Here is a 24,718-nt window from a genome sequence, read left to right as displayed (position 1 = left end):
GAAGTTACTTCATGAGTCAACAAATGAGTCTAATATCTCACATTAAATCACACCTTATCATTTTCACATACAAAGAAGATAATAACTTGGAGAGTAGCAAGATTTAGAAGTGGAAGAAAAACTGTTACCTTCAAAACCGATCAGACAGATAAAGGCTGATGCAGATCTTATCCAACTGTTGTCTAAAAGGTGAATAAGAAATATTTCCAAAATATTTTCCCCACCTGTCTGAGGAGCTGTTGCCTTTTCCTTGTCTCCTTAACTGTGAAAAAACAGCTATTTGTGCTTATGTGCACCAGAAGCAGTCTTTAACGTTGATGTCAACGTTATTTTATGCCAACTCTCTGAATCCTGCCCCTTTGTCACAATCAGCACATGCTCAAACATTAACCCTTCCACCTGCCTGTTCAGCAGGAATGGATCCAAACATTAACACTGTACAAACCTGCACATTCAAAATTTACACGGATACACATGCACAGACTGACACAGATGTCCAATAATTTACACTCACTTGTGTGTCCAGATATGCCGGCGGTGGTGGCGGTGTTATTAGCAAAAGCACGTACCAAACACACACAAGCACATCCAAACATACATTTGTAAGCTTTACAAGCGCTTACAAATACACACACAGACGTCACACACTTCTCAGTTGGGGCTCTCTCTATTGGCTGGTCTTAACTGCTTTGTAGTATTTTTAGGCCTGTTATTCTGGGGTCTGTCCTGGCAGGCCAATAGGAGAATATATAAGCCTCCCACCCTGCAACTGGGGACCACAAAGAACACACAGTGGAAACATCTCTGGTCGATACTCCGGCAAACATCCGGCAGGCTTTTGAAATCCTCTCAGGGTGAGTATAAGCCTCACTAACATATAGGGATGTAGGAGCAGTTAAGCCTACACAGAACGGGTTTCCCCTCCTGCCCTTTTAAGTGTAAATCAGGCATAAATCAGTATTTTGAGAGCTACTTTCATCCATGTTTTTATTTATTAAAAAAAAAAAAAGTACTATTCTTAAAAACTCGAGCACACCTAATTATTTTAGGACAATGGATTAACTTTGACATGATAGGGGCTAGCTTTACTGTCATCTGAAAGTTTTGCTTGAATTGCTCCTCAGGAAGGGGTCAGGGTTAACTGCTACGCAGTGCACACAGCTGATAGGACCTGGTGAGGGACACTTGAGCAGGGCAGATACATGCCACGTGGCTTCAAACAGGTCATCTGGCTGAAGGACAGCCGCTGTGCCAGCCTGCTGCCCTGTCAAGAATAAGCAGTTTTTCCCCATACGTTGCTTATTTTAAAGAGATGAATACGGCCATCAGTGTGAAGGTTCATCACGTACAGGAAGTTACGGGGTCATGTAATATGACGAAAGATTTATTTCTGCTTTTAGCTGAGACAGTGATTAATGATTTTAGCTTTTGCATTCATTTGGTTATGAATAGACATGATATAATTGCCAATTCATCTCTGTCTTACACACAGCGCACTGCACTGTATAGAATAAGCTCTCTGCTTCTGTCTTCCGAACAGCTTGCGCACGAGGGATCCCTCAGCAGTTGTGTGTCTCACTCTAAGCAGAACAAGATACTGAGTCACTATCTGCTCATGAGATTAAGCTAAAAATATCTTACAGATAATAACTGAATTTTACATTTTATCCACCTTGTCTCTGGACAGGATACCATGCATCCAGCATAATGTCCGCTGAAGTTGCAATTCAAAAGTTTTCTTTCCCGTTTGCCCGTGCTGCACACCTTTCTCAGGAAAACGATGTGACCCGGAAGGGATGCATACAGGTGAAAACCCTGGAGCTTCGTGAGCTTCAGGACAATCCTGTTTTAAGCAATCCAAGCTCAGTTAGGGTTATAGGAGCTCAGGCACACAATGAGAAGCAGGCACAGGAGAGTCTACCAGAGCTTCCTCCTGGACAAGACGTGGCAGCAGCACAGGTCCTGGTCTGTGGTGAAGCCTCCAAGAGTACTGTGCTCTCCAGGCAGTGTGTGTTTGAGAAACTGATAGTGGAGAGCGAGGACCAGCGTCCCGCTGCAAAGAGACAACTGTCGTCTGAGAGCGCGGCTAGAACCATCACGGTGGTGAAAAAGAGTGCTGTGAGGAAGGAGGCAGATGAACCAAGACACTTGCAGCAAAAAGCACAGCTGGGACAGAGGCCGAGAGCGTGTGCTTCAGTAACAGTGACGAGAAAGCACAGAAAGGACCTCTTCACCAGCTCAGACGTGTTCCACAGGGTTGACTCACATGCTGTGAGGGCTGGAGCAGAGGTCAGAAGTACTTTTGTGTGTGTGTGTGTGTGTGTGTGTGTGTGTGGGTTTTTTTTAAGTGTCTGCAAATCTATCTGCCATTTAGTGCTTAATCTTAGTGCTTTAGCTTCAGCAGTGAGTCACACTAGAACACTTTCCATATGCCAAGATGAACAGAACTGCAGTTCAGTCAGTTTCAGTATTTGGTTAGTTCAACACTAGAGAGACACAGGGACACAACGCTGTAAAACTATAAGGAATTAAGTCATTCCAACTCCATGAAAGTTTGTGACTCCATCTTTGCCTATGTTAGTTACCTTTAAAAAGCTGTGAGTTCTAACAGTGCATATCGTTGTGTTTGTTTTGGAGCTGAAAGAAAAGTGCGTGTACAATGTGAAAACAATTGTACAAAGCATCACAAAGGAAGCCAGAACTGAGCTGGAGAAACTTCGTGCCATCTGGGTCTGGCTGTGCCACAACATCGGTAACTACAGCCCACACAAGCCCACTAGGTTTAGCTAATGAGACATATTTTTGAGTTTAAGGTGGCGAATCCATCTATGTTCAGCAGCATTCACTCATACAGGTGTCATTCATCCTACTGTGAATAAAAGGAAGGTTGCTTTCACAGAGTATGATGTGAGCGGGTACCTTGGCCACTCGGAGAAGCTGAGTTCACCAGAGGAGGTGATTGCGGCTGGCCGCGGTGTTTGCTGCAGCTACTCCAACCTTTGTACGGAGATGTGCAGGTAAACACAACACCTCCGAAAACAGCTGTTGTTGATTTGTGATCGCCAGTTTATTAACTGCTGCATTAAAGGCCTTCTGAGTTTATGAACTCGAGTTTGAGGACATGCGATATAAAAACAAAAAGCCATGAGCATGTTGTTTGGTTTGTGTTTACAGAGAGGTGGGCATCGAGTGCCAAGAAGTGCCGGGCCACAGTAAGGGCATAGGATACCGCCAGGGCCAAAGCCTGAAGCATGTGAAATCTGATCACCTGTGGAACGCTGTGCTTCTGGGAGGACAGTGGTTCCTATTGGATGCCTGCTGGGGAGCGGGACGAGTAGATATGGAACATGAAAGCTTTGTGAAAAGGTGTGAAAAGGAAATGATTTCAACACATTCACTATTTAGCGGTTAGGTTGCTGCAAACAATACCACAATGACACGGTGGTACGACAATAATGACTGAAGTTTAACAGCTGCTTATTCGAATAATCCCATGACAGGCAGCAGGTTGAGTCTAAAACCAGCACACTGTCTCTATCTGTTCCTTCAAGGTTTGATGATTTCTATTTCCTAACGGACCCGGAGGAGTTCATCGATTCGCACTTCCCTGATGAGGAGAAATGGCAGCTCCTAGGCATACCCATCTCCCAGGAAGAGTTTGAGAGAAGGGTCTTCAAGACCTCAGCCTTCTTCAGTATGGGGCTTAGGCTGATTCGGCCACATCACTGTCACATTGTCACAGGTTACCTGACAACTTTTTTGTTTTGTTCTTCTGGTCAGCTTTCTTTTTTTTGGTTTAGTCTTATTGTTGAATGTCATTATGTTTTAATCAAGAATGCACTCATATTTATTTTTAACATCTATCTTCAAGTACGTTAAAAAAAACAAAAACAAACGCTCTCTTGTATTTTCTGCTCAGATAATGGTGAGGCAAGTGTGTCCCTTGGCTTCTCAAAGCCAACAACCTTTACCTATGAGATCACCCAGCACCAAGACCTCCTCCACTGTGGTGCTTCAGAGCAGAAAGAGTCTATCAACTCTTCATTCGGTATCCTAACTGTCTCCCATCGGAGCATGAAGTTGCAACTCCTGCCACCCGCAAGTGGAATGTACGATGTGAAGGTGTTTGCTAGACCCGAGGCAGCTGCCACGCCTCTGGTTTGGGTTTGCTCCTTCACAGTCGAGTGTCCTACCCCCAGAGCGATGGAAGAGATCCCAGAGAACCCCTTCTTGTCTTGGGGGCTGCAGCCAGTTGCAGGATCTCTTGGAGTCACAAGCAGCAGCCAGAGCAGCGAGGTTGCTGAGGTGGACGAAGGTGTCTTTGATTTGGTGCTGAAGACCTCCAGGCCTCTGATGATGCTGTGTGAACTGGTTCACCCAGAGATGGATGCTGCCATAGCCAAACGCTGCCTGGCTACTCAGATTAAACCAGACACCCTGACGTGCCACGTCCTCTGCCCTTTACATGGCTTCTACCGGCTGTCGGTGTTTGTGCGGGATTATGAGAAAACGGAAGTCAAGTTCCAGAACACTGCAAACTTCCTGTTGCACTGCAGGGGGAAGGTGGTTAGTCCTCATGAGCTCTTCCCTCCTAACCTGGGCTCAGCATGTGGCCCAGGGACCCGGACGTCAGAGGCGGGACTTTCCAAATTCAGTCATACAACAGCAGTGGTGGTTACCCAGCAAGGCAAATGCAACATCACCTTCCACAACCATCGCGACCTTGAGCTTCACACTGTGCTCAGCAAAGAAGAGAACAAATCAGCAGCTTTTCCACTTTCCCGCTACTTGTTCTGCACATACACAGACACAAAAGTGACAGTGAGCATCAGCCTGCCTGATACTGGGGTATATCGGCTGGGCCTCTACGCTAGGATAACCCCTGGTGGAGATTTTAACCCCATGTGTGACTTTATCCTAAGGAACATCTGCGATCAGCCGGGGATCCCTTTCCCTTGTGTCTATTCTGACTGGAGCAAAGGCTGCGTTCTCTTTGAGCCTCGTGTGGGCCTACTGGAGCCCGCCTCATGGGTTCGCTTCAGGGTACGGGTTCCAGGGATCCAGAGGGTAAGCGTGGTGGGAGAGACACGGACTGACCTGAAACTTAATAAAAGCAGAATCTGGGAGGGTGACGTTTTCAGTGGAAATGCTCTTCAGGTACTAAAACTGGCTGTCTCCTTGGGGGACTCCAGTGACATGGCTGTTTTGATGACCTTTGACATCAAGCAGCAGGACAAAGAAGTGTGAAATCAAAATGCGGGGGTGTGGGGGCTACCGAAGCAAATCGCACTCAGAATACTTGCAAATAATTCAAACTGTGAGCTCAGATCTTCTATGTTTATCTGTATTAACAAAGTGCAGATGGCGGTATGTTAAAGCTTGTCAAAATGAAGCATACAGTAACAGGTACAACACTGGAGATTTTCTACATTTCTGAAGATATTTAAGTGCATGCACAAGTCTTGAAAGTAGACAAAAAAGAACAAAATTAAATAAATAGCATGGAACAAAAATTAGACTTGGTCATTTGGTTATTGGGAGAAATGGTCAAATAGTGCATAACTGTGAGCGGCAGAAGTATGTAACCCTCTAGGATTAGCAGTAAATGTAATGGTAAAATCAAGAGTAACTGGAGACACTGATCTGTTAATAACTGACTTTCACTAAACATATTTAGGGAAGTGACTCAAACCACAAATTATAATTCAGAGTATGCCAAAGGCAGATTCAACAACAATGTTCAACAACCCTTTAGAGGAGAGGTTTACCTGCACTCCAAGAATGAAAGCTGTGATAGCTTGTGAGGCCCCAGTGGGACCCTGGGTAGCTCCTTAGCGACAGAAAGACTCTCTCACAATGGCTAATGGTCATGTAGCTCATCTCAATCATTTCACCAAGAACACATTGAAAAAATGGTGTGCAAGATGAGCAAGTAGAAAGCTACTGTTCTCCAAAAAGCACAATGGTGCTGTACAGGCCTTGGTGCCCTTTGCACTAAGTTGGATAAGCAGTTTAGTCATTTAAATATTTTAAATGAGAAGCATTGTGTTTGGACAGAACCTTTTCCACCTGTGAAACATGGTGGTGGTAGTGTCATGGGACTCCTTACTGCATCTGGATCAGGACAGTTCTTGATTAAAGCTACAATGAACTCTTGATTGTTGATTTTTAAAAAACAACAACAACCCAACAACACAGAGATAATTAGCAATAATTAGCAAGACAATATCAAAAGTATCTAACAGTAGAAGAAGAACAAAAACATATTTTCAATCAAATTTTTTTAACTTTAACAGAAATAATTAAAAAAAAAAGAGCGACCCAAGCAGGGAAACTTACCAAATATTGCAGTCGAATGAGCTAAAAGTGGGTTTTCGCCATCTAGTTTTCAGATTTCTAAGTCTAAACATGTTTTTGGCTATATTTATGCAGGAAAAAAAACAGTTCAAAAGGTTTGCAAGCTTTTCTTTCTCTTTCCTGTAACTCTATAAGAATTGATCTTAAATTATGTTCTTGCAACTGTATAAGCATTGCAGCAGCGTAGTATTATAAATACAATCGCAAACCAACATGACATTTTTATTTGAAAGCTATTATTTGATGCAGGTAGTATTCATCACCAGCAAACCTTCAAGCTTGACAATGGTGCTCAGCTGTGGTGCTCAGCCGTGATATTAAACTGATCAAGAGAGCTGTGTGTATTATTATTGTTGTTATGAGAAACAAAACTGCATTATGAAATGACGGTTGTCAAAAACTGTGCAATAAATATATACAGTGATGATGGTATGTCTTTTGTTTTCTGCAGTCACAGTCACGCAACGTTGCAATTTAAGTCTCCAAATTATGTTAATTATGCAACAAAGGCCTGTCAATGGTCGTTTTACAATTGTCTTACTTACACTGATTTATCTGGTAGCTTCTGGAATACCTGTCACAAGTTCTCAAGATTTATTGTGAAGATTTGCTTCACAGGAGTTCTAAATTAAGACAGCTATTACTTTACTGGCCTTAAAGTACAAACAAAAATAAATTCCATAGAATTTCACTTTGTAAAATTGAAAACATCTAGCACAGTGGTCCATTGTTGTAGAGACCTGGACCCACTCAGCAGGCTTTGGCAGACACCAGCAAGAGTGATGAGTGTTTACATGTGGCCCTCATAATAGGCCACAAATAGCCTCAGTTCAGCTCCTCGGTAAAAATACAACAATAGAATGGGTGGGGAGGAAAAAAAGAGCAACTAATGGTGGAAGAGATATGGCTAGAGCGTGTTTTGAGTGTGCTAAGTGTATCTGGGCGGGTAGTCTTGCCTTGAGTCGCTGGGGAGAAACTGGCGGCACAGTGGTGGCAGAAGAGAGGCGAGGAAACACTGATGTCAGAGGTTAGCCATGTGAACGAATGTATCTGCCTGGCAACAATACAAGGACACACAGACTATCTTCACACAGCATGAGGAAATAAAGGGATCTGTGGGGCAGGATTCCTCTTGTTCTCTCTGTGCTATTCCAGCCGTCATTTCTCAAGTCCATCACACATAAGTGTGCGACGTAACTCAGACCTTCAACCTCCTAAGACCTGAACTCTTTCATGGCATGCATTTTTATTTTTTTGCTATTTGGGACCTGATGAATGTAAAAACAAAGAACTATCTTTTTACCTGATGTAGTTTCGGAGAAGAGGATATCAGGCCCTTGTAGAGAAAAATTTAGTATTGTGGTCTAAACAACCCAAAATGTGATGTCCACATAGGTTAAATTCCTACATGTTGAATGAAATGATAAAGACAACAAACTCATTAAACTTATAAATATTTAATGTATTACGTGGTGCAATAAATACAACAATTAGTTAATAAAAGCATCAGTCACAGGAAGAAAAACAGAAGTTACAGTAGTTTTGTGCAAATGCAATTTGTTTTTGCTCACTTTCCGTGAACACTCTTAAAACAAGACGTGGAAGTCAGTTTGGCACTTTTAAAGTTGTTTTTTGCTTCCCATCACAATACAAAGTTATTTTTTCCCCCTTTCGCTTTGGACGGCCTGTATAGGGAAGAAAAAGATTGAGCCCTTTGCTGAGATCTAATTCTGCCATCATGAAATCAAATGTTTGCCAACTTGAATCGCAACTGTTCCTTAACATAAATTACAACATCCTCGTTTTGTATGCGGCCGTGCAGCCTGTTGCTATGTAGCTACAGACCCAAGACATTAACCACAACTTCACCTCCATCTTTTTCTTTAAAACTTGAGTTTGTAAGGGCAAATATGTAACCTCGGGCACAGAAATAATAATAACTACACCTGAAAGAACTCCTCGCCGTCTGTAAGGACTGAGGAGTGAAGAGCATGTGCTCAAATTTAACCTTCTCGGAACAGAACGCCTCAAACAATTAGTATCAACGGTCCCCGAGGCCTGAGAAATATTTGGTCAGTCAAAAATCCATTTGCGAGCTGCATTTTTTCTAATAAGCGCAAAAACACCATAAAAAGATCCACTTCCACTTTTAGAGGGTGGCCCCTTTTTTGAACACTGGAGCCAAACTAGAAAAGAACAGAAAAACCTTTAACACTGCATTATCACACTACAGTATGAGAACGTCACATTTCCGTCCTTCCCAAATAACCAATTAACACCAAACTTTGTTTTTTTGTCCTATAACTTCAGCTACAAAATAGCTAGTCTCCACATACAGGATGAAGACACCAGAGTGCTCAGTCTGCCAGAGAGCTACGTAGCAGTCACACTGAGAGGCTTGTGGAGGGCTCTCTGGGGGTCCCATGTGCAAGAAAGAAGGGACCACCCAACTTTAGTCACAAACTAAATCCTCCTTTTTGCTTATTTCATAGGGGTGGGGCATACTCTGATGCAAAGCTTTACATTTTTGTATCCCAGCTTGTGCTAGGCACGTATCCTAAAAACATGTGAATGAAATTTTCTAGATCTTAAAAGAACTGAGACAAAAATGCACGTTTCATTTAAAAGACCAAATGAACTTGAACGAAAGACACAAAACAAATGTAAGTGTGAACATAAATCAGAGTTGCTGTGGTGCCCTGCCCCTTTTACACCATATTTTTGGTTTGTTAGTGAGAATACCTGAATTATCCTGAGCCAGCCAGCGGCCTCCCTGTGTGTGACCTTGACTACTTTACCCTCTGGCTTAGTAAAAACACATTGCTTTAAAGAACGACTCCATGGATTCCTTTCACCAACACTGCTGAAGGACAGATCCTCGCCTGACAACACCTCCTCCCCTGGTGAAAGGGAGAGGGATGGAGTTCTGAATGCAGCTTTAATCTCTGCTTTTCTTAGCTGTAGCCAAGGCACTGCTGGATCTGAGAAACCTGATGTGTCACAACTTATCAGATTCCCAAGTTAGTTTGTTTTTTCTACAAAAAATTTGCATCTGCTTTTGCTTTTTGAAGCTTGTGCGAAAGGAAATGTTTTGTTTTGCACCTTGAATGCTCAATTCACGGTCTTACAAAAATACTATTTGTTGCTTAGAGGTCATTCAAATTCTCAGCAGATATGTAAAATAAATGCGATTATTTTCTCTTTGCTGTACCAGTTTGGTGAAAGGCAATTGTGTCAGAATATATGTCGTGGTATATTCACGTGACATCTCAAACATGCAAAATAGTGTAGACACATTTGTAGCAGTAATTATAGCGTACACTGTTAGTAGTGCTTTCATTTAAAAGTCACAAACATCTTACATAACCCTCACTTCTTTAAGGACCACTTTATGATCTCTTAGCCAATTAAGGTTACAACATCTCTGCTCTTGGACATAAAGCAGCTTTCAAAATAGTCTCCCATACATATTCCCAACAACTATTTCACTGTCAGTCAAGGCAACTCTCTGCAGTATTACATAACTACAGAATGACGGCAACTGTTGTTGCAAACAGACGGCTTAGAGTGCATCTCTGAAACGCTAAAAAGAACATCTAGCTTAAACGATAGTTATCATTTTGTCACCAGAGGATTTAAGTTATATATTATCCCACTCCATTAAAAGAAGCACTGTAATCTGTGTGCATTTTGTTGTCCGTCATTTGTAAGCAGAGGTAATACCCCCCTGCCTCCCCTCCAAGCGGCATTTAATGTTGCACCAAACCCTTGACTTGTTTTGTGAGCACTTGAAAGTGAGTGAAAATCAGAGACTGAGAATTTAGCAGCTCATTTGTTTCCTCAGTTATGTCCTTAAAGAGCTTTTTGAGGGTACTGTAAGTAGAATATATAAAAAGACAAAGAACAATTGCACTTCTTCATAGAATAAAAGAGAAGAACATCAGGAGAGGAGCTAATGGAATGACTAACTTGGGGTGAGCTCCTCCTTTCCTTGTGAGCCCCCCTTTTTTCTGGCTATCTGGAACATGTCAGAGCAACACATGTTAGAAGATGTACTTCACCGCTAGGTTATGTGCTATTTTAAAACTACGCATGATCGCTCCACACCTAGCACACCTAAGACTATATGGCTTGTTCAGGTCAAAGTGGATGGATGGGGCTAGCAGTGCTGGATCACTTAAATCTGCACAGACAGAGAGGTCACCTGGGGAAAAAAACCCAAAACTTGCTAATGATGTAATCACACTGTTTTTGTCTGAAAAGGAAAAAAGCACCGTCAGACAGTTATCCAAAATATGAATTATGAAGGGTACCCATAACACACTGAGGTCTCCACTGATCTAAAAATATGTTTTTAAAGGAGATTATAACAGCAAATGTTCACCTCACTAGCAAGCGTGCCCTCCATTTGAGGAAAATTTTGATTGTAGACTTGAAACGTAGACTGAACAGAAACATTTTTCCTCACTTATCCGTAAATCTCAAAGTTCTCACTGATTACAGACATTTTTTTGGTACAGCAGCCACTGCAATATATCATGCAATTATAGCTGCAGCAGTATTTCTTAAAAGCATATTAGTGTATTGGATTGCACTAATATACTACACTGCTAACCCCATAATGAATGAAAGCCACTGAATCTCCAGATACTGAAGCAGGGTTCCTACACATTCTGCACCTCAAAATTTCATATCTTTTTGACGCAGTTATACTGAAATACTTGTTCAGTATAAATATTATAGATTAGTGGCTCTTTAAATATGCAGCTGTCGCAGCTTTTCCCAGAGAAATGACTGCCTATTAAACACATTTTCTTACAGGTCACAGAATTTCCAAACCTGTGTAGGAACCCTGATAAAAGGAAGACGTGCATAAAACATTAGTGTGACACACAATCGCAGAGCAAACAGTGGAATAACTCATTTAAACAAGACTGTTCTCTGCAACATCACACCACTGATACAAAGCCTTATACCTTTTACTAATCACTTTACTCATGTTAACCCTAATCTAGCCAATATTTAATAAAGCAGTATTTTCCCCCACTTTATTTCATTTTCCCTGTCCTCCCCAAATGCTGCCACTCAAAAGAATCAGGGGGATGTGTGAATTTTCAGCAAATAGTGGCATAATGAATGATCCACTTCTGGCTGTCTAAACTTTTTGTTTATCATGTGCTGGTGTAAACTAACTAACATTACAACAAACAGAACACAGGGCTATGATGAAGTTTGTGGAGGACCTCGGTAACCCCAGTAATTCAATATGTTTCATGACAGCCTCAGCTGTTTTACAACACTTTGCTGCTGGAATTGAAATCTGGTTAATTGCACTTTCATAAGATTCCCTTGACATGTCTTAAAATAAAGCACTGGGACGGTCTATAGCTATGCGATTAATGGCATCATTCATCAGTTGTCTGTTGCCAACAGGCTGTCCAATGTTTACAGCTCAATGATCAAGTCTTCCTCTGCTGCTGTGTGGCTTACAGACAAGCTAACAGGTGGACCATGGATTGGGTGACAACAGAGGAGGAGCGATTCTTGAGAAACCCCACCAGGGAGCCCACCAGAATCACACGGCTATCCACGCCTGCCCAGAAATAGAGGCATTAATTTGCCAACTGCGATAAACAGAAACGCACAAGGAGTGTGTGGCCCTTCCCTTCAATTGTGAAAGTCGCATAGCTTGCAGACTCAGTGGTATAATCATACTGGTTTAAAGGTGGAGATTTGTGTGGTGCTTGTTCTGATTTGTCTACAGCTGTGAGCAAATTGCATCTCTTGACAAACATGTCTTAATCTAAATTAGCTACCATAACAATGAAACCCAACTCACCAAAGTGCTAATGCTAGCGTAGTCTACAGCATGGCAAACAGCCATACAATTACATAACCACCTTTTCATTGATGATTGAAGGCTCCAAATAAGAAATAAAATGATAAAGTAAATAAGAAAGGACTTCCAGCAGAAGCGGCTTGTGAAGATACATGATGTGTGACCACACACTGACTGCTCTAGTGGAGTGTTCAGCACATATCCCCTTTGCCCTCCCTCACCCCCCACAGTGGTTCCCTTACAAGGTAAATACGACAGATGGAGTGAACATACACGAAGATTCTATCACGGCTCAAAGAGGTCGGGCTGTCCCTGCGACTCCAGCTGACAGTTGAATTGCTCTATCTCCTTGTTGGCCTCAGCGATATACTCTTTAATGAATTCCTCCGTGTCTAGGGTAGCAGCAATGTAAGGAAAACTGCAACACATGCACTCCACACAGCAGTATATAAAGATGCATCTCAGTATTTTTCACTGTTCTTCTGTGTCAAAATCTCAGTCAGTCAAATCAAACTGACTCATGACTATTTCAGACTTTTGTTCTCAAGCCTTAATGACAGGGACATACAGTTTTACAGTAACCCTTGTGAAAAGGATACTGGGATGGAAGTTTGTTTTATCTCCAAAGATGTCAACATATTGGTAACCATTGTAGAAGTAGCCTGGTGGAAGAGGTTCCAAATGTCTGGTCATCTAAACAGAAACATACGATATCAGGTTCAGTCAAGATTATTGATAAAAGCCACAAGTCCCTCATCTAGCCCAATATTTAAGAATTAGCAAAACCTGATAAATAAAGAACAGACCACAAAAAAGAACAATGGCACCCATATTTAACATCAGTTAGAAAACTGTCTCTATCAGCAAATGTTAATGGTAACCTTGGGAGATTTTTGTGCATTCATTGTTTATCAGATGTGTGTATAATCCTTTGATTTCATAGATGTGGTTAGTGCATCCTAATTTGTAAAATGTTTTGATTTTATTTAGAAACTTCAAACAAATCAAACTCCAAAGATGAGCAATGATTTTGTTCTGGAAACAAAAAACTGGTAAACATGAAATTCTGTAAAAAATATCTAAACGTGAACACACTGGCATGTATGTAGATCAAAAAAAAAAAGAGGGCGTGCTTTCATCTTTAGTTTCTACAGTCTGCAGCATATGTGTCAAAGTACTCCTGCCTTTGAGTATTTCTGCTTGTTTAGAGCCTTTTATGAAATATTATGTATTGCATGACAATTATCATCAATTATACCTATAGTCCCTATAGTTCTGAGCATGTTAGAAAGTGGAGACTCACGTGGATGCTCTTGATTTCTTGTGGTGAAAGGGTACTTTTGGTCTTCTTAGTTTTCTTTGCCTGCTTCTGTAAACGTAAAAAAAAACAAAGAAAGAAACAACACGTTATTTTTTTAAAACCTGACTGATGTTGTGTGATAACATGGCTATACATGAGTGTCAGTGTTCAGTGTCTACCTGCTTGGCGCACAGTCTTAACCAGTCCTTCAGTCCATCCTCAGTGAGACCAACACCATCAAAGAATAGGAAACAGGAGGTGTTGGTCTCTTTGGGACCCTGACTCAGAGGGTCACTGTTGTCTTCAGGGACAATTCTCAGGTTCCCACTCAGTGCATTGTAGCTCACTTCCATCAGCTGGTCTGAGTCTGGAGGTTTCACAGATGAAGCAGCTCAGATTTGAGTCTCAGTAAAGTTCACACCTTGTCTAACACCTGCTACAGCAGCTTCATATGTTACCAGCATGCTGTTGGTGGAGTGTTAATGTTTTAACATCCATACAGGGCTTCTGTTCCAAAAACGGCTCACAGAACCCGTGTGTACAAAACCAGATAAAAGCAAGATAAATACGTCCCACTTCAACAATATGTGTTGGATGTATATCAGCTAAATCGAAAAACTCAAACAAAATAACTACATGGATGTAAATGATACACTACCCAATAGGCAGCTACTAAAATATACATTAAGGGAAAGTCGGAGTCTCAGACACCACACTGGTTTCATACTCTATCTTCCCAACTATACAAATATATTCACACTCGCTGAACATCTCCTCACAGGCACCTGCACTTTCTCCTCATGCAACAACTCTACACACGTCTTAAAATAAAAAATAACAAAAAGAGTGAGAAAATTATGTGAAGCAAACCAAACTAGTGGAATATGGGCTGAGTTCTAAGCACCAGACACCAGAGCAACAACCAAGCAAAATTCCTACCGTCAGGAGCTTCTTTCCTGCCTTGAGAGAAACCTTTTGTCTAATGATTCCCCAAACTGGGAAATGCAAATGTAGATTAAAATATTTCCCAAGGAAAGAAGTCACATTTGTTTTTTGTCATGTTTTTCATAAGCAAGTTCTTCAAAGTAGGATCTGAAATTTTTAAAAGTTAGCAGAAGTATATTGCAAATATATTTTATAAAGAGTAAAATCAAAGGGAAAAATATGTGAATCCTACCAGAAAATCTGACTTTTCCCCAAACATTGTACATATTTCCTTGGAAGGGGCTTGGCCGTAGCGATGACTTGATTGCTGCAGAAAAACAATGCGAGTTTGATCATTTAGTATTGTCGAGCAAATTATGTAAAGTGAAAATTTCCTAGAAAGCAAGTTTGTGACAAGACTCTAAAGCCATCCTTTGGGAGTACAGATGACTTCAAAGCAACGGCTGATAATTACTTCAACACCTCCATATTCGGAGGGAAGGCAGCTCATGTAATCACAACCAAATCCTTCCATCTCATATCTAGAGAGTCTGTCACGAGGCAGGGGGCTTCTTTCCATCTCACCTTTACAGTGGGTGACAAATAGAGGCCTCTCTAGGGGCCGGTTAAAAGCCACGCGCTGCTGGGTGAGGACCAGAGTCCCAGAACCAGAGCAGAAGCGCCCTTTGCACCTGGAACAAAGAACACGTGAAAGTTAAATCTAGACCAAGCCAAATGTTTGTGCTACATTTTGTCTTTGGCTGGAAAGCTGTTTACTCAACCAGCTGCTCACAGTGAAGAGGCCAGTGTATGTGATTTGCTGCTAAAATGCAAGAGAAATTTCTAAATGCAGATTCTTTTAACAGCAGGTATAAACAAAACAAACATTTCTCGCTCCTTGATATGAGGGCATCTAAGAAGAATCCCAAACACACCCCAATATACACAAACTGTACAAATTAAAGGCTGAAGATGAGCAAATTAAAACGGGCCACACTCTGGCCAGATACTGTGTATGATCTGAGAGGAGGATTTAGCAGCAGTTCATATTAGGCTGAGCATTGAGGCATGAAGACTGGCTGGACATAGTCCAAAGGAAAAGAGACCCCTCTGTGTATATGGCAACTGCATGGCCAACAGCTTGTTACTGTGCTGCCAGGAGGCAACTGGTGATAGAACACGAGATGCCCTGAGGGGCTTCATGCCAATCAGCTGCCGATACACACACCACTGTAGCTGAGCAGCAATTAAACTGCAGGGAGGCAGGACTGAGGAAAGCCGAAGCAGGAATCAATCTGTCATTCAGCAGCCAAGAGGTTGTGTGTTGACACAGGAGGACATATGGGTGCCTTACCATCCAGGGTAGAGGACGTAACGGGCTCTCAGCATCTGTGGCTCATTGAAGCTGCTCTCAGACAATATCAGATTCATATCTTCATCCCTAATTAGGGAGAAAAATAATAATAAAAAATAGATATTTAACATCTAATATTCTACTGTACCAGTAATCGGTAGTAAGTGTTTGCATTTTGAACACCAAATGTGACAAAGGAGTACTTTGATCTGTAGCAGACTGTCAATCACAACGATAAAATATTAAGTATAGAATGCATTGGGGAGTGTTCATTACACATTCAGGAGTTAAGTGAGCCGTGCTCTGACCCAGAAGATTTAAACATAGACTCAGAGAGTGGAATAAAATGTAGCCTAGAGTGAATATTTTAGGCAAAGATAAAAGCAGTGAAATGACTGTTTGCAGCATTGATCATGATTCTGTGGGCGCCTACCTGGTGACAGCTCCTCTCTCTGCCAGTATGAAGGCAGCAGTGGGGTTGGCAGAGCGTACCAACTGCTGAACATGCTGCATGAGAGGGTGCTTCTTCTCTGCTGTCAGCCCAGTGAACACCACTGTACTCACAATACCTGACATACAACAAGGCACAAAAAAAGAATGAAAATTCCACAAGAAAATGGATCACTTTCCCAAAAAATACAGAATCTCCTCAGTTTTGTCCCTGCTGAAATACCGTATTTCACACTACATTTAATTTATTGTCCATACCACTGCTTTTTTTCTGCCTGAAAGCAGAATATGCATTTTGATCACCTCACATGAGCTGACTGATATAAAAGGGAACGACATATTTTTTCCCTTCACAGTTCCATGTTTTTCCTCCACACTGCCCCAAATTAGGATCCAGTAACAAAGATGGGAAATATGATGACAGTAAACCCAAAAATGTGAAAATTCTCACTTGAGAATGTGAAATGGAAAGTAAACCATCTCAAACATACAGTAATGTTTGCACCAATGAGGTGTGAAACGTTTTTATAGCTCCTACTGTATGTAACAACATCTCTAAAAAACATTATTTAAAACTTACTATGTCACAAAATAATCTGTATTAGTATTGTTGCTATTTTTACCTCCATCACTAAGTTGTACTTACAAAACACTTTAATTAAATGAAATTGTTTTATTTATATAGTGCCAAATCACAACAGCATTCATCTGAAGGCGCTTTAGGTTGTAAAGAAAAGATACTACAAAAAACAGAGAAAACCCCAACAATCAAAAGACCCCCTATGAGCAAGCACTTGGTGACACTGGGAAGGAAAAACTACCTGTCACCTAGGCAACAAGAGCCTTTTATGTCCATTAAGTGGTGATGTGTCAGCTAGAAAGTGATGCACAACGAGCATATCGTTTTATATAAATGGTGCTTAAGAACTAAAAGTTTTTACCTCCATATTTATTATAAAGCATCTTACATGTCAGCAACTCTAAGGTAAAGAGCATCATATTTCATAAGTCAACACTTTCTAGTACAAACAATACAAAACTTTGGTTAATTGATAAATGGTCTGTAACAATTTATAATGCAGCTACAGGCCGATAAAGAAGAGTCTAGCTTTGCTGCAAACAAAAGAAAATTCTAACTATCTATCGACATGGTCCTTCCTCAGCATTAAACATACTGTGCTGCTGGACAGGTGAATGAAAGTGCAGTGAAACAGACTAGACTAACCTTGGCTGAGCTGCTCCAACAGCTTAGGAAAAGCAAACCTAAAAAACAAAATGACAAGAAGAAATGAGAGAGGAGAACTATAGTTAAATATTAAACATATTCTAGAAACTACCTAATGCAAATTTTATTTTTGACTGAGACGCTTACTGCTTGCACTATAGGTTCCATACTCAACAACACACAAGAGGTGTATTTAAATGTATTCACTTTTCTGCCCTCTTTATTTTGCCCATGTCCTGTGTCACCACATCATCCTTAATAAGAGCTCTATTTCTGACTAATGAATGCATACCAGCGTTGAGCAGCAATAAACAGACTAATTCCACATTGTGGGCCTTGGCCATAATGTATGACATCAGGACTTTGACTGGCAATGGACCAATGGAACATCTTTCCGTAATTTAATTAATTAAAATTCATTGTAACAATGTATCCGGAGTTTTCATATCGATCTGTGTTATACACCACTTTCTGAAGTCTCCTTACAACCACTACCCTTCTTTGGGAGCCTGCAGGCTTGGGGATCAGCAGTTTGAAAGGCATTTATCTTTCCTGTCCTGACGTAATGAACTGTCTGCATCCATCACAAAGAATAGATCATGACTGACTGATGAGCTTCGCTGAGGGGGGTTGCTGGCCACACATGTGGATCTGGGGGATTAAAGGGCTATGCTGAAGCGGGTGACAGGCAGGTCAGACCTAAGCTGGGCTAACCGTATCCAATTAGCGCCATAGTGGGGGTCCACAGACCTCCATACAATCTGTGGCAACAGACAGGGACAGGAGGCTTGATGAAGATGCCTCAATTGGAAAAGTCACTGCTAACTGCATTGTTAGCTAAATTCTTATTACACATTTTCCACTCCTGAACTAAGTAGGTACTGTGTTTAACTGAAAAGGTCATCACTGCATGATTAATGCATGCAATTCAAGACATATTTCATAAGCCTAGCTTGTGACACAAGCATGGACCATTTTTAGAATTTTGCTCATGCACATCTCCACAGTGGACACAAACAACATCTAACTGAAGTACAGACTTTAAGATTTACTTTAAGGGGTTTACCAAAGTTTTATATATAGTCCCAGATTTTCATAGACTCAGATTTAGGTGCACAACTGACTGACAGGCACTTTCATGGTCATGAGAGGCCTAATCGCTCATTAATTCATGACAAATGAAACAAATAAAATATCTGGAACTGATTCAGTTTTGAACTTGTAGCTGGTAACTGTTCACTGCAACTCTCAGCACGAGGTCCAAAGAGATATTTGCAAGAGGACAGACTCATAAGGTTTAAAATAAAAAATAAAGCTATAAGAGACATAACAAACACTTTAAAAATGGCAAAATTACAATCTGGTGTATTCTTATAAAGAACGAAAGCATTGACCAGCTCAGCAACAACAAAAGACATGAAAGAAAACAGAAGACAACTAAAGTCCATGATTACATAATTCATCACATGGTTCAGACCCCTCACAACACCTCACAACTCAATAACACTCACGAGGAGGCAGACATGCTACTGATAAAGTCTATGATCCAGAGATGCCTTCCTGAATGTAATTACAGTGGATTCATAAAAAGGTGCAAACCACTGGTTACACTCAAGAAGCCCTTAACAGAAAAATTCTTTGGACAGGTGAAACCAGCATTAACCTGTATCAGAATGATGGGAAGACAAAACTGTGGAGCAGGAGAGAAACAGCTCATGACCGGAAACATACCACATCATGTGTCAAACATGGTGGAGACAATATTATAACATGGGCCTTTGGAATTAAGTCTCTAGTGAATGGATAATGACCCAAAGCATGCTATAAAACAAATCAAGACTTTCCTGAATATAATGATGAAAAACAATTACGGTATTTAAAACAGTAAAATTTGTGCAATTACTTTTCAGCCTCTGAAAATGGGTTTTTTTTTTTGCATAAAAATGACTTTAATTCCTAACCAGTACATGGAATTTATATGTGTAGTTAACATTTGTCAAGCTTAATACCCAGAATCTAGTTACTATAGCTTAACTAACAAAGGATGTGTTATATAACGTCTATTGATTTTTTTAAATGAAAGTTCTGATGAAGACAGATGATGGCACAAGTTTTCAAAGCATGCAAAGACTACACCCTTTAGACTGGCCTTGTGTGTATGAAAGCATCAGGGGCTTGGTCAAGCTTGGCCTGCTTTGGAAAAACAGCCTATCAACCGGAGTAGTATGCCATATTGTGTTGAGCTGCTCAGTAAATCTATGACAGTGAGAAGCTCTGTAAACTCCATCTAAAGCCTGTAACAAAAGGAGAGTGAGATTAAATGTAGAGCTGATCCTCTCTGTAAAAAGGGACCCAGCCTTGAGTTTTAATAGCTAAAAGTGTCATGTAACCTTTTCATGGAAACCTCCAGCACTTTAACAATTTATGAGCATCTCCTGTCTGTAATTATCTGGCCTGTCCATATGTTGCTTGAAAATATACCTAAGTGAAACCCTTAATACTGGTGCGTTTGACCTCACTGAAACTCTTAAACTTTGCACAACAAACTGAAATGTGTGTCATTTCAGAAATAATCTTCGTTGGTAGCAAATTACTTTATTGCACATCTGCTCATGTGCTAGAAAAATCTATGGTGGACACACGTGTTTCAGGAAACTAAGCACACAGAGAGGTGAATGGCAAACTATACAACAAAAGTAATATACAATTTTTCATCGTTAACCTGGATCAATGAATTGACTTTAACTGCTGTGAAACTGAGCTGACTGCACTTTCAGAGTCATGGTGATTTACTTACCACTAGTTACTATAATCCAAAATTGTTTTATATCTTAAAAATAGCAGAGAGAAATATCTCAAATCGTACCTGTGCTCGATAAAGGAGGTGAGAGGGTTCACACAGGCAGTAACTGCACCAATTGTGAAGCATGCCTGAACAACTGGGTCAGGATGGAAGAGCACAGCCTGGACCACATCTAGAACATCTGTATATCTGTAAGTAGGAAAATTCACAAATGTAAACAATATTGATCTATTCTATACTCAACATCCTGCATGTTTTAATAGTTTCATATTCTAAGCTCTTTTATATTAGATGACTACATCTTTAATATTAAAAAGGTACAAGTCTTATGACTGGTCTGCTTTAGGTCTAAAGCACAAATTAGTCTTAACTGCTAATTTTTTCTTACCCCGGTGTGAGCACCAACAGACGGGGTTTGCCTCTTGTACCTCTTTGGCTCTCCAAGAAGCTGGACAAATACTTTTGGAGATGAGAAGCTGAGAAACTTTCCGGAGCAGGCTCATAAACCACCCACCTGTGAGTGTAATGATTGAAAAACTTGTGTATATTTGGTTGTGTTATAAGTCTGGTATTTACTATGTTATTTGAGAAATGTTGTACCTTTCACATTTGTGGTTTAGCTGGACTGAGAAGTTGCAAAGTATCTTCTTATGGCTTCCTGGCAGTCCAGTGATGATGGTGATGACAACCTTTTCACACATTAAAAAAGCCCACATCAGATATTCATTAAATCAGCTTTATTATAATTAAACTAGGTGCTAGATAAGAAAGCAATCAGAAAATGATTTACTATGTCTACAATCTTTAAAGAGAGAGAGAGAGAGAGAGAGAGAAGGATTCACTGCATCCTAAGACAACATACTCACCTTGTCTCCCTGACAAGGGGGTATATTCCTAAGCTCTGCAGAGGGAAAGAGCATCCCCAGGTGGTCATACATAATGGGCTCTTGACCAATGCTACTAAGAGCAAAATGCTGAAGAAACCTGGTACAGGCCAGAATACAGGAATCAGTGAACAGAAATGTGGTTGACACAGACCGACATGCCTAGACAAACCTATGATTGCATTTACTGTATTGTGTTTACATGCCATTACTGTCTAAAGAAAACAGCAATTGAAATTACACTGATAATACAAAATAACACTATGGACAGTGAGTATTATGGAACAACGCACAGGACGCTTATTTTGGGTGCAAATGCTTAACACTAGAACTGCGAATGGGGTCATTTTGAACCCTTGGCATTTTAAAAATCATGTAACTCTGTTACATTTCTATTCAACAACTAAAACATTTTGGGATTTGTGGGCTCAAAATGTAAAAAACTATATGATCACTAGAACTGCAGAGGACATTACTTTGACCCCATAGAAATTAATCCAAAACCACTACTGCAGCACACTGAGTTGGCTAGCAACACGACTGTTTACACACATTTTAATATGAAAGCTGCTATAACACGAGCAAAAGCTTGCTCGATGTGATCGGTAAATTAATATATAGTAGAATGTAGTTAGGTAAAAGTTGAGTGCCCGGGTGGGTTTGCTGGCTGTTCTGAAGAGCAAGGGAACTGTAACTGAGCTGAGCAGAGTCCAAGTAAAGAGTGAAATCCAGCAGTTTCAGTTCCTTAGTTTATTTTTATGTTTATTAGTTTACTCTAATTTGAATTTTAACTTTACAACCTGTAATGAAACAATCTAAATAGATTATAAAACAAATAAAAACCTTCTTTAATACTTAAAGTTTGAGAAATTAGATGATAATTAACAACTTAACTTCTTCAAGAAGTTAATTATTTGCCATCAATGCTGTTGTGGCAGGACGAGGTCAAAATGACGCCTCCTGGTGGTTTTGAGGACTTTGGGATTCTGGCAGTTCTAGTTTTGAAGCAGCTGGAGTTTTAATTATACGGGCTAACAAACAAAACAATGCAAAATAAGTGCTTTATGCATGTTTTGGCTCTAGCTATGCAGACTGGGGGAAAAGAATGCATTTCTTATTTTGGCTCTTTGATCATATATACTCTGTGTCAGCATAACAGACCTAAGAAGTGTAGATGGTCAACACTGATTGAAACAGTGCAACACAGGCTTAAAAGCTATTTTGGGAGTGCATACTCATGATTATGCAATACCTAGCATCAGGTTTTACTACTTGTTTGATCCAGTTCTGGAGCACTCTGCTGCTACGTGTGTACTAACATTTCCTGTCCTGGCAGCTGACAGTATGAAGTCTTCAGGCTGCCTCTGCGTTTGGCCATTGGTGGCTCCTGACTGTCGTGCAGCTTCTGCAGCTTGGTGTGCCTGAAAGAGGAAAACAGAATGTCTACCCTGAAACAAATCTACTTATCTGTCTACCTACTCAAATGATCATACTTCACAATAGCTGAAACTGGCAAAGCAAGCACTGTTTGCTTACATATTTTTCTGGTTCCACGTCAGGTTGTCTTGGTCCAAGAATTGCAGAGCGAGTCCAGAGCTTTTCCACACAGACAAAACCTACAAAAATAAGATAACAGGTTTATACAAGTACAACTGTGGCTTTAATGGGAATAATATAAAGAGAAAGGGGGCTAAAACACATTTTAGTATATAGTAGACAAATAAATAATGACATTCTTGTGCCAACAAGAGAAGTGTTAATTGGATATTCTTAATAATTAATTAAAATGATAAATTCACCAGAAAAAACAAACAAACTTAATGGACAAACTTGCTAATGAGATTTTACCCCTCTCACCTTAGAGTAGAAGGCCCTCTGGCTCTTAGACCTTGGAAGTAGAGCAAAGACCAGACACCTATCAGAGCTGTGGAGAGGGAATGGAAGGTGGGGGAGCAAGCTGTCCTCATACTCTACAAACAGAGAAGCCACAGTGCTGTAGTCCTGGTGATAAAACGACACACAAAACACAAGAAGTAGGAATGAGAAATCCAATATAATATGTTTTATCATACTTTTACATGGAAGGTACTGAAACTCTGAATTTTAACTGTTAAACAGATGTTGCACAGAAATATATAGGTGTGTAAAGATGAACTACCATATGAGAGCTAAAAATGTAGCTCTCATATGATAAAACGAGTAGTTTTATGCATACCGGATTGTAAAACTTGACTTTGTTGATGTGATCCTTGGAAATAGTGATGCTTCCATATTGAGAATGGATAAACAGTCCCTCAGAAAAGAAAATGATCTTTCCTGAAATCAAAATTTGAATAAAACACATTTTGAATGATTGCAGGAAAATCAAAATAGAAAATGCTAAATTCCTCCCAGGTTTTTCAACAATGCTCACCTTCTTCAGGAGCTGAGAGGTGGCTGCTGGACAACACATATGCAGCATCTGCTGCAGTCAGAACTTTTCCCAAACAAGTACCATCGTCATCCTGTTTAAAACAAATAATGTAGATCATCAGGTTGTACATGAAGGACTTAGACAAGCAACCTGTAGTGCTATGAGCAGAGGCTTTGGAACCTACCTTAGTGAGCTGCTGAGCTTGTTCAGACTGCTTGACATCAGATTCCATCTGAAAACAAAATGACAATAAAAAATCAAAAGTCAAAGAAAATGCTATGTTTATATCACAGATTCAGCATAGGTCTGTCAGATTACTTCAAATATTGGTCCTGATTTCTACATTCAGTACCACACATACCAGCCAGCAGGCGTAGCGAGGCACTGTTGCAGTCAAGATGGTGTAGCAGCTGTCTGAGGACACAGTGCCATCTACAGGAGAAGAACCAGACATGTTTAACGTGGGGAAACAAAAAACAAGCCAAAGAATGACAAACACAAGATGTACAACAAACACAACCCATGGCACGGAAAATAAGATATCTTTGTACTACTGTGATGACTGTAGATGACTTTCAGCTTTTTATGTTTGCAGTGGATTTGTAATGTTAATTATGTATATCAAACTTCCTTTGCAGATTGAATCAGCAATCCATTCAAATCTAATCTGCACTGTACCTCTCTGTTGAATGTTGATACTGGACTCCAAGAAGGATTCAGAGAAGACTACAGATCCCAGTTCCCCCCTGTCCCACTGCAGGTCTGGGATGTCATGGACAATCAGGGAAGCCTTAAGGAACATAGAATTATTGCAAATGTAGAACATTGTGTACACAAATAATTTTATCAAAAACCTTTGATCAAACAAGTTATAATGTGCTTCTCTAACTTACTGTTTTTATTACGTAGCGGCTGTCTTCATTAGTGAGAGGAATTATCCTGAAAACAAATAAGAAAAAAAGTTTTAAGAAAGCATCAATTTGGGATATAGTTTTCAGATAACACAATGAAAACACTGTTCACTGACTTCCCCATATTTGAATGCTTAAACAGAGGTTCGGGGCAATACTTCAAAATGTTCACTATCATCGTGATCTATATTGCAAAAAAAGGGCTGTAACGATAATCCATAACACTGACCTACTTCCTGATAATATTCTAAAACTGTT

General features: G+C 40.4%; 2 protein-coding genes across 8 annotated transcripts in view; one reads left to right on the top strand and one right to left on the bottom strand.

Annotated features, from left to right (window-relative positions):
• dnaaf9 (dynein axonemal assembly factor 9) overlaps nt 1-24,718 on the bottom strand; it is a 31,185-nt gene that overhangs the window by 104 nt on the left and 6,363 nt on the right. The window contains exons 16-39 of one of the 7 annotated variants that reach the window (XR_013094693.1): nt 24,443-24,488; nt 24,228-24,339; nt 23,911-23,981; nt 23,734-23,781; nt 23,550-23,640; nt 23,352-23,452; nt 22,994-23,137; nt 22,673-22,752; nt 22,456-22,557; nt 21,119-21,236; nt 20,853-20,941; nt 20,641-20,766; nt 20,316-20,441; nt 17,450-17,487; nt 16,208-16,343; nt 15,775-15,861; nt 15,006-15,112; nt 14,674-14,748; nt 13,676-13,863; nt 13,500-13,565; nt 12,796-12,889; nt 12,470-12,588; nt 10,327-10,375; nt 7,314-7,411 (exon numbers count right to left, since the gene is read on the bottom strand). Coding sequence is in view for 4 of the 7 variants with exons in the window: in XM_076877908.1 (XP_076734023.1) it covers nt 12,482-12,588; nt 12,796-12,889; nt 13,500-13,565; nt 13,676-13,863; nt 14,674-14,748; nt 15,006-15,112; nt 15,775-15,861; nt 16,208-16,343; nt 17,450-17,487; nt 20,316-20,441; nt 20,641-20,766; nt 20,853-20,941; nt 21,119-21,236; nt 22,456-22,557; nt 22,673-22,752; nt 22,994-23,137; nt 23,352-23,452; nt 23,550-23,640; nt 23,734-23,781; nt 23,911-23,981; nt 24,228-24,339; nt 24,443-24,488 (2,152 nt within the window). In the remaining 3 variants the exon portion in view is untranslated. Of the gene's footprint in view, nt 1-7,313; nt 7,412-7,798; nt 12,589-12,795; nt 12,890-13,499; nt 13,566-13,675; nt 13,864-14,673; nt 14,749-15,005; nt 15,113-15,774; nt 15,862-16,207; nt 16,344-17,449; nt 17,488-20,315; nt 20,442-20,640; nt 20,767-20,852; nt 20,942-21,118; nt 21,237-22,455; nt 22,558-22,672; nt 22,753-22,993; nt 23,138-23,351; nt 23,453-23,549; nt 23,641-23,733; nt 23,782-23,910; nt 23,982-24,227; nt 24,340-24,442; nt 24,489-24,718 lie in introns of those variants that run through there. The other 6 variants (XR_013094692.1, XR_013094691.1, XM_076877908.1 and 3 more) reach the window with 6 other exon arrangements.
• On the top strand, nt 750-6,782 carry ky (kyphoscoliosis peptidase). The gene is made up of 7 exons (XM_004554777.3): nt 750-854; nt 1,688-2,289; nt 2,638-2,752; nt 2,900-3,017; nt 3,175-3,366; nt 3,552-3,742; nt 3,920-6,782. Exons 2-7 carry the CDS (start codon nt 1,708-1,710, stop codon nt 5,245-5,247), a joined length of 2,526 nt encoding a protein of 841 aa, XP_004554834.3. The 5' UTR covers nt 750-854; nt 1,688-1,707; the 3' UTR covers nt 5,248-6,782.

Source organism: Maylandia zebra, linkage group LG19, assembly GCF_041146795.1.
Source record: "Maylandia zebra isolate NMK-2024a linkage group LG19, Mzebra_GT3a, whole genome shotgun sequence".
Lineage (NCBI taxonomy): Eukaryota > Metazoa > Chordata > Actinopteri > Cichliformes > Cichlidae > Maylandia > Maylandia zebra.
Note: the sequence above shows the minus strand (reverse complement) of the source record. Positions and strands in the feature narration are given on the sequence as shown.